Source organism: Oncorhynchus mykiss, chromosome 24 (assembly GCF_013265735.2).
Source record: "Oncorhynchus mykiss isolate Arlee chromosome 24, USDA_OmykA_1.1, whole genome shotgun sequence".
NCBI classification, from domain to species: Eukaryota; Metazoa; Chordata; class Actinopteri; order Salmoniformes; family Salmonidae; genus Oncorhynchus; species Oncorhynchus mykiss.
In genome coordinates, this window is record NC_048588.1 from 7,360,171 (window position 1) to 7,370,308 (window position 10,138).

At 42.3% G+C, this 10,138-nt stretch overlaps 1 protein-coding gene across 3 annotated transcripts; it reads left to right on the forward strand.

The window, feature by feature from the left end:
* Positions 1-727: 727 nt before the first annotated feature.
* LOC110503630 (tubulin-specific chaperone cofactor E-like protein) lies at positions 728-8,569 on the forward strand. Of its 3 annotated transcripts, none has more exons than XM_036961961.1 (10): positions 728-839; positions 2,348-2,466; positions 2,927-2,988; positions 4,939-5,172; positions 5,385-5,524; positions 5,725-5,906; positions 6,189-6,445; positions 6,775-6,901; positions 7,629-7,745; positions 7,981-8,569. In XM_036961961.1, exons 2-10 carry the CDS (start codon positions 2,462-2,464, stop codon positions 8,363-8,365), a joined length of 1,509 nt encoding a protein of 502 aa, XP_036817856.1. In that variant the 5' UTR covers positions 728-839; positions 2,348-2,461; the 3' UTR covers positions 8,366-8,569. The 3 variants fall into 3 exon arrangements, with proteins under 3 accessions (XP_036817856.1, XP_021437738.1, XP_021437737.1); XM_021582063.2 differs by having other exon boundaries at positions 729-839; positions 3,370-5,172; XM_021582062.2 differs by having other exon boundaries at positions 729-839; positions 4,999-5,172.
* The last annotated feature ends 1,569 nt before the right edge of the window (positions 8,570-10,138 follow it).

The window sequence follows — 10,138 nt, forward strand, 5'->3', positions numbered from 1 at the left end:
GTATATACTGTATTATATTATATTCTACTGTATTTAAGTCAATGCCACTCTGACATTGCTCATCCAAATATTTATATGTTCTTAATTCCATTCCTTTACTTTAGATTTGTGTGTATTATGGGTATTGTTGTGAACTTGTTAGATATTATTTGTTCGATTTTACTGCACTGTCGGAGCTAGAAACAAAATAATTTCGCTAAACCCGCAATAACATCTGCTAAACATGTGTATGTGACCAATACAATTTTATTTGGTTTGATTTCGAATGAGACCAGGCTGGGATGTTCAGTAGAGGGCGCCAGCACAGTGACAGTAGTTTACCAGCGGGGACAGCACCTCTTCAAATTGAACCAAAACAACAAGCTTCTCTACCGGGAGAGGACGCTGCAGGACATGGTATTAAAGTGACGTACAGTCATGGGAATTTCAGTGACACTTGTCATGTATAAGTGGATGTACTCGGTTTTGCCCACCACTCCTTCAGTCAATGTCATCAAATTTAATTCATAATTTGTATTTGTATGCAACAGCAAGAGGGGCAGGAAGTATATCCCTGAAAACGTTTTAGCAGAGATATCGATGTGCAACATATTTAGTCAGCAAACTGATTTTCCAACCTTTCGCATCTTTACCAGTCATGTCAGCTATAGTAGCATTACATATGATTGTAAATGGGTTATTATTACAAATTATTGTATTGTATACTATACAAAGCTGCGCATGCAGGATATCGGGAAAATATGCAGACGTTTCATAAATCTACGTCATTTCCGGGATGATAGAGAGGCAATGACAGCTTGATCAACAACAAGACATTTACACAGAACAGATCAATAAAGGTGAGTTTGGAAATGCGAAAATATGAAATGTATATATATTACTTTAGATTATATCTAGCTAATGCAATCGTATTATGACAATAGTAGTTGCGTCATGTTGATGCATTGTCTTTGCATGGGTCGTTCAATGATGCTGACTGTGGAGTCTGGACCAATCTCTGACCATTCGTAGAAGAGTATATGCAATGTACAGTAACGTTTTAGATAGCTAATCTAGCTAGCTAATCGTACTAGTGTAATCGTAATACATTGCAAGCTAGCAAACCACTGATCCTGCAGATAACTAGCAGCTGAAAGCTACTGTCAAATTGTACAGAATGTTTACGTGTAATGTTTATGAAACAACGTTGTAATCAGCCTCGAGGTTTATCCTATAAAATACTTAAATATGTCATGCTTGACATATTTATTTTTCCAGTGTAGCGTTGTCCGTTCACTGTTTTTATTGTTTTGTGTTCTTTTTCTTGATCGGTTTGATCTGCACGTAATTGTCCCTGATATGATTGCCATATGTTTAGCTAACGTTAGCTCTCTGCAGTAAATTACTCATTATGTGCATTTGCTGTACTGGAGCACTAACTAGTATATCAAATACTTAATTTGAGCAATATCTGACCTGTAAATGAGCTAGATAGCTGTGACAAGGATTTGGCATGGATTGCACAAACAATGTTTGGCTTGACATTGACAGAAATGTAATTGGCAATAGCACAAACAGATATGAACCAGGCTAATTATTCGCACAATCTCATGACCATATTTGAACCTCAGGAAAAAAATATATTTCATTTGGTCCTTTTATTCCTTCTATTCTGAAGTTAACAGCACCATATTATGGTCAGTTTATGTGCCTATTGATGTTCATCAGAGCCAAGCTATTCACAAAACATAATACAACGTCGGGGACATAACTTAGCCAGAGTTCCCCAACTTGGGTCCCGCAGGTGATTTTGTTATTTGACCCCCCCCCCCCCCCCCCCCCCAAGTTTTCTCAGCAAAATGTCCAAAAATGTTTTAAATGTCGGACATAAAAGACTGAAAACACCAGATTATCAGCGCCAAGTGATTTTAATTTAGGAAATCTGTTCCAAAGTATTCTCACGCATAATAGAGAGATATAGTATAAGTGATCATATAATGTAAGCAAGGTTTGAAAGTATTATGTTTTAGTCAAATATTATATCTGTTTGGGTTCTTGCGGTCAATTTGCAGCCTACAAATGATTTGTAATGGTGTTTCCGGTCCCCTGACCATCTGTTCAAGAATAAATCAGCCCACGGCTGAATCTAGTTGAACGTCCCTGGACAGGGCTATAGCCTAGTCAAACGAATATAATGAGTAGACCTAGGCCTATTTACAATCGAAATTAATTTCCATGCTGATATTTATTTTACCTGCCCCTCAAAGTTATGCTTTAACAGGGTCAAAAATACAAAAGCATTTATGTAGATTTATTTAAGGTCATTTGAATATCATGCATAACTGCATATGGTTTGTTTTGATTCCAGTGTCTACTCTCACGTGGTGCCTGCGTGTCCCTCCTGTTCACCTAGTAGCCCCTCACTGGAGAGAAGTCTGAAGGAGGAGGGCTCAGCCTCTCTTCCCCTGCCCAGCCAGCCACTATGGAGTAAGAATTGAGAATTATAGAGATATCATCTTTATAAATGTCCCATTATGGCATCTGTGAGCACACAGCCAGCGCCATCACAGATAGAACAAGAAGCCAGATGTTTCATCATATGTATAAATCAAGTATGGTGAGGAGAGGAAGGCCAGTGGCCGGCAGTGGGAGAGTATGGAGCGAGATGGAACTGGGCCGAAATTCTGCAGATTTTTCTCATCGATGAAAAGCCCGACCTCAATACAGTTTTCTGTTCCCAAAACTACAATCTATTGCAAACAGAGTGCACTAAGTTTGGTATATTTCAAAAAATGGCATTGTTTACAAAGAGTGCAAGGGCAAATTGAGTTATTGCACACTGTTCAAAGAAGAGATTTGTACTTCCTTTTATACTGGTGTTACTTGCAAATCCGTCCCACCAGCACATGAATGTCCCTCAATTCCAAAAACTGTATCCCTCTGACAGACCTCTGCAGAAACCCACAATGAGCTGTGATAGTGGACTGGTGGAGAGGAACATAGCTGGAGGTAAGACACTCTTGTTACTGTAGTATCATTGTACTTTATATGACCTATGATTTTCCTCACACTCATATAATGTTAATGAAATAATTTTGCTCATATTAGTCAATAACCTAATAGTAACGTGTAACTTTTGTACAATGATAAGTATAAGGATATTATGGATACTGTAATGTATCATTTCCTTTTATTGTTGTCGTAATATAACAAATATAGGCCATATCCCCTGTTTACTGTGACCTACACATTCTGGTGAAGTACTTTAATATAATACTATTACTTTCATTTCAGTAAAACCTATACATTATTTATATAGCCAGCAGCAGATGGTGGTTTATCTAGGGCAACCTGCGAGGCGTTCAAAAATGTGTTGTGTTTTTTTCGCAGTTGAATATCGAAAGAGACATTTCGCCACTTAACGACCTCATTCATCCTCTCCAGCACCATCCCAATATCAACATATTTGAAAAGGATGGGTTTCTTTGTTTTGTTGTCCAACACTACTAACGCTTGCCTGCTCATAGTTGTTTAAAATCACCTGATGCACACCAGATAATGTCATCAGTGTCTCCGGATTGTGTCAAACTTTGCCTGTTCAGTTGGTTAAACATTCAAAAGGCACTCACACATCTGAGCTATCTTTTTTTTGCAGGTGCCTGGGTACAGTTGAATAAAATGAGAAAAAAAGAAGAAACTCGCAAACAGTTCTTGCTAGTGTCACTGCTCTTTAATAAGCTTTACGTATCGGCCTCACGGCCTTCGTCAGAGCTTTTGTGAGTTAAAAAAATAATAATTGCACCCTTATGTAGACCTAGCCCCGCCCACATCCGCTCCACTCATCGAATGGGGTTGAAGTCGAGGGAAAACAAGTAAGTGCTACCAAATGTAACAATATGCATTTCATAAATATTAGAATAAAGTGTGCACATAAAACGTATTAAACACGTCTGTAAAACCACAATGAGGACATCGACCTACCAAGCAAGTTTTCATAAATCAATGGGTACAGCGCAAGAAAAACGTCAGAGTAATCTGGAATAGGGGCATAATTCATGTTCACATTTACAACATAACATGCATTTCATCATTAAGACCTTTAGGAAACAATGTCTGGAGGGTGAAAATCCCCCCAAAATTGTCTTTTACTCAGAGTACTATTGATATCACCTCACCTGTCTGATATCTTAACTTTCTCTATGCCACAAAATGTACTGCGACTGGATAATCCCTGTTGTTTCTCCCGATTGAACTTTTGCGTTCACAGAATCTCTGTTTGAGTGAACGAGAGGTCTTTCCTACATAGCACAGCCCACATGGACATTTAATCATGTAGATAACAAAGGTGGTGGAGCACGTAATAATGTCATTCATTTGAGGAAGGCCGTGAGGCCCGATATGTAAAGCTTATCAAATATCAGTGAATACTATCAAGAGCAGTGTGCGGGTTTCTTAATCTTTCCTCAATTGGTTAAACATGAAATAGTATGTCCAAAGAGCAGAAGTCTATCCACTTTTTCAATTAATTTGTTTTTGGTTTCGACAACATAATCCAGACAAACAGTTTGAGAATCACCGATTAGAGGCCCGCCCTTTTCTCAGGCGTTCAGAGGGCTATATGGGAAAGTCTCCCTGTGTTTTACTGAGAAGGACTTCGGGACAGACGACTGAATGTGCTATTATGCTCTGTCTGTTTGGTCTCCAAGGTATTCATATCAAGCAGCATCAACTGAATGACCATGTGAAAGAGTAACTGTTAACATGCCCCATTGAAATACTGTAGATGAAAATAGAATGTGTCGTATGTGAATAGCCTACTTTCCAGTGAAGACTGGTATGTAAATTGTATAGCTGTTTAGAAGGTGAAACAGGTTAGGCTAGTGTTAGTGATGGGCGAGCCCCTCCAAGTGATTGGACGTGAGTGTGAAGGTGAATGACTTCCACTATTGTCTCGGCCAGCTGACCCTGCCACGCTAACCTCTATGAGTGTTTGGCTCTTTTACCACTTCGGCGTCCCAGCCGAACCAGAGGGGATGTGGGACAGTGGGGCCGTGGATCCACCAGAGGAGGAGGGCCGCACCTTCATGCAGGTTCTCAGCGAGAAGTACAGCCCGGAGAACTTCCCGTACCGCCGATGGCCCGGCATGGGCGTGGTGGTAGTGCCAACTCTCCCACAGGGCTCGCCCATGAAAGGTGAGGACTTCAATATGATCCATCCACAGTTTTACCCATTGAACCCTGTTTTAAAAACGCCATTGGCATCCCTGAGTAGGTTCCTTCCTCTTCAGCAGCTCAGTTAAGATGAAGATGAGGATGAGGATTATGATGATTGAGCGATGGTAGAGAGAGGCCAGGTTTACTCAAGTCATTCTGCTCTCTCTCTCTCTCTCTCTCTCTCTCTCCAGATCGTTTGAACCTTCCCAGTGTGCTCGTCCTGGCTGGCTGTGGAATCAGCCATGCTGGAGAGCAGAGAGAGATCGCAGCCTTCTGTGCCCACGTGATGGAGCTCGACCTGTCCCAGAACAAGCTCCAGGACTGGCATGAGGTGGGTGGGCTCAACTAGGGTACTCTGTCAAGATGGGAAACATTGAGTACATTTAGTATAAGAATTGGGTACATTTTATAGTAACTTTGTACATTAATTCCTATACCAGTATGCAATCTCACCCATATCCTTGTAGCTAGTTACATGTGTGAATAATTATATTGAGGACGTCACACTAAGTTTGAAGCCACTCCTTTCAGATCAGTAAGATTGTGTCAAACATCCCCAACCTGGACTTCCTCAACCTGAGCTCCAACCCGCTAAGTGAGGTTGTCTTGGAGCCTAGCGGTGCTAAGGCCTTTGCCCGAGTCCGACGCCTGGTCCTCAACAACACTCAAGTGTCCTGGAACACGGTGCTCGTACTAACACGGGAGATGCCTGAGTAAGATCAACCTTGATGCTACACTGCTTTTAAACACCTTTTTTTATTTAGCAAAGGCAACTTCTGATTGTTCACTTCTCAAGACGGAAAATGTTGTTTTCCTAAGTCAGCAAGAGGGATTTTGTGTCTTTCTCAAGTATTGTGGACTGGAGAGAGTAGTGAGTGGTTATCTATCATGAGGTCCAGGTTGCAGGCAGCCAACAGTACATTAGAGTAGAAGCATTAAGACAAGTTAATGGTCTATATATAATGGTCTGTGTTGCTCCCTGCCCTGCCCGCCAGGCTGGAAGAGCTGTTCCTGTGCCTTAATGAGTACACCACCGTGTCAGCCTCTACTGTGCCCTGCCCCACACTGCGCCTGCTGCACATCACCGACAACAACCTGCAGGACTGGGCCGAGGTGCGCAAGATTGGGCCCATGTTCCCCGGCCTGGAAACTCTGGTTATGGCCAACTGTAACCTGAGCTCCATTCAGGACTCCGAAGACATGCTGCGGCGCCTCTTCCCCAACCTACGCAGCATCAATCTGCACAACTCAGGTATCAACCAGAGCAGAATATTGGGGTTGTGTCCTTCACTGGCAACTGTCCTTGGATATTTTAAGTGCACCCAATATCCTTATCGCTAACACTCCCCTCTACTTGGTCTGTCTGTCTGTCTGTCTGTCTGTCTGTCTGTCTGTCCCCCTCTTCTCCCATTCCCACCATCCTCTTTGACCATCAGTTATCTCAACCGTTTGTGTCAGAGCCAGGGCACAAATGTAAAGATCCTTCTTTTTGACTGCTTATGGAAGTTATGAGTTTTAATCTCATTGACTAATAAGGTGTGTGTGGGTGTGCGGTCTGCTATGCGTCTCTGTGTGTGCCAGGTCTTAACCGATGGGAGGACATAGAGAAGCTGAACCAGTTTCCTAAACTGGAAGATGTGAGGCTGCAGGGGATTCCCTTACTGCAGACCTATACCAACACAGAGCGTCGGAGCCTCATGGTATCACAGTAAGTTTCTCTGGGAGCTACTGGGTGAGTGAGGCAACCACACAGACCTCAACACACAAATGAGTTGAAAGATCTCATTTTTCACTGAGTGCGGTTGCATGCACACAATAATGCGATTTAATGTAGTAGTTTGATTAAAACGTTTACATGCTTTGCAAGAAGAACAATTTCCCTAACAACCGTGTTTATAAAGACACAGGTTACCCGATGGCAATTTTTTTTTTTGACAATCAAAATAAACATTCTACCACAGCCACCTTGTTATTTTTGGGAGGCAGTTTTCTTTCAGAGTTCGGACATTATAAAGTTTGTCTGTGAAAACTACTTCTAAGATGGATACATTCAGTTGTTCCGAACTCACTTCACTCGCGCTAAAGAGGGAGACTCGCTCGGCTGGTGTCGGCACGTACACAGATCAAATACACCGCTGGAACACAGATTAAGGTGTTTACATGTCCTAATAATTTGAAAGATTATTCAGAAAACCAGGTGTTTTAATCGGCGTGTGCTGACTTCAATTTTGACCGTACGCCGATTATGATAAGCAGAGTGAGGTGTTTACATGACTACTGCATAATCTTCCTACTGCCATAATCAGTTTAATATCAAATAATTACTGTGCCTGTAAACATACTCACTGTGACATTGCATTAACACAGACACACACACAATACTTCAACAGTGCCATATATCTAGATAGTGAAAAGCTCAACCTTCATCCTCGCAGCCTGCCCTCTGTATCATCGCTCAATGGCAGTGTGGTGACGGACGGGGAGAGAGAGGACTCGGAGAGGTTCTTCATTCGTTACCATGTCGACTACCCAGAGGAGGAGCTACCTTACAGGTGTACAACACTGTGCTTCTCCTTTCACTGATCCAGTGAGACTGCATATATCCATTCAAAAGGATTTGGCACATACTTAACTGGCTTAATTGTAGTATCAGGTGCCTATTAAAATGTGTACATTAAAAATCGAATCTTCACATTCATTAAAAATAATTACAATAACCTCACCTAACCGTAATGTAAATGTAGTGTGTTTGTGTATTGCTAAACCCGTTTTTACCTGCCGTCCTAGGTATCACTGCCTGGTGACTAAATACGGGAAGCTGGAACCCTTGGCTGAGATCGACCTTCGACCCCGCTGCCACGCCAAGGTGGAGGTGCACTGCGAGGACAAAGTGGAGGAGGTGAGTATCCGCCTGGACCAGACTGTGGCCGAGCTGAAGAAACAGCTGAGGACAGTGGTGCAGCTGTCGGCCAATCAGATGCGTCTTTACTACATCGACAAGGAGTGTGTCTTTGGGCCGGAGGAGATGAAGTACCACACCAGAGCCCTCCACTCCTACAGTATCCAGGACGGGGACGAACTCCTGGTGGTGCCTAAGGCTGGCCGGGGGACTACCACCACTGCCAAACCAATATCAAACCTTAACTCCAAAACCTTAACTCCCCCGCCTTAGAAATAGAATAACTAGAACGGTCCACCTATCATGGCACATTGACTTGAATGGGTAATGCAGTTCTAGTAATTATATTTCTATGCTCATACCCTTCCCCATCCTATTCTTGTCTGAAGAATGCCCTGCACCCCTCCTTACGCCCATCCTATGTTTTACATTCAGTGTGGGACACACTATCAGGAATAACAGCGACTCTGACTCTGATTCTGACTGGCTTGCGTTTCACCTCACAGCACCACACATGCACACACACACCAATTTATCAGAACAAATGTGTCTTGTATGCTGCCCTCGAAAGGTGTGCGTATTATGTGTGACTGAGTCCCCTCTTTGTCTTGGTGTAACGCCTCTGCCCTTGACTCCTAAAAAGGCTATCTTTTGGGGAAGGAGCACAGGAGATATTGCGGAGTACAACCACAGTATCTTTTATCTTTAAGACAATCTCCCATTTGCATACCCTGTGGTGTGCAGAGGATGTTGATGAAAGGATATGGTATACTGCTGTGCCACAGACTCTGTTTTGAGTGTACTAGGTTGATTGTACTGTAGCTAACGATAGTCTTCATCGCGCCGTGTCATTCCACTTCCTCACAAGACCGAGCCATAGTTTTTGATGGGTTATTCTAAGTTAGGTTTAGTTCTCCTACGTTGAATTCAGTAAGATTAGTATTTTTGGAGGATACTTGATATTCAAACTCAAATCGTGTTGAGCTTTCAAATGGTTTTTCCTTTGGCCAGTTGTATCATAGTGTTTATAGGATATTGATGCCTCTGACTGAAATCATTGATGTACCATAGAGTGCTGCATGAGACTGTTCTTTCCTATGTGTGTTTTTATGTAGTTTGTGTGGATCCTTCCACTGTCTGGGACCGTCCGTACATGTTAAGCCTAAATTACGTTTGAACACCTATTGACGCGTTTGCTTCGGTGCCAGAGCCAAAGTATCTCAGGTCTATTGCAGACAGAGGCTTTGTGTGTTCACCAAAGATTTGTATGAACTCTGTGTACTGTTCATTGCATTGTTGATGCATTTTCCTTGTGTGTGAAGAGGCTCATGCTTGGTGTTATTTTTGTCATTGCGAGGGCAAAGGTCACGATGTCAGTAGCGGTTGTCTGAGATAGCAGAACTAAGGCATTGCTTGGTACTTCACAGCCAAGGGACACCGCCACTTTAAATCCCAATTTACAGGCTGTTTGTTTCCCTGTTGGATCTTAATTTACATAATTTGTTGTACTATGTCATTGTCTGATTTAGAAGACAGTAAAGTATTGGAAGATGCGCTTAGTAGAGCTAGATCTCTCTAAAGATTGGAAACTAGACAATAGCAGCATATTTCATACCGCTTGTTGTATTCATTTAGTCATTACAACATTGTAATGAGCAGTAAGGGTCCGTTATTTTTGGTAGGCATAATATTTCTATGTCGCTTAGATGGCTACTCGGTTACTCTAGACAGCTTCTCTTGGTTAGTGAACCCATGTTTTAATGTAGTCAGTATGCACTGGCAATCAATCAATCAATCAATCAATCAATCAAATGTATTTATAAAGCCCTTTTTACATCAGCCGATGTCACAAAGTGCTATACAGAAACCCGACCTAAGACCCCAAACAGCAAGCAATGCAGATGTAGAAGCACGGTGGCTAGGAAAAACTCCCTAGAAAGGCAGGAACCTAGGAAGAAACCTAGAGAGGAACCAGGGTCTGAGGGGTGGCCAGTCCTCGTTCATAGATGACCAGCAGGGTCAAATAATAATAATCACAGTGGTTGT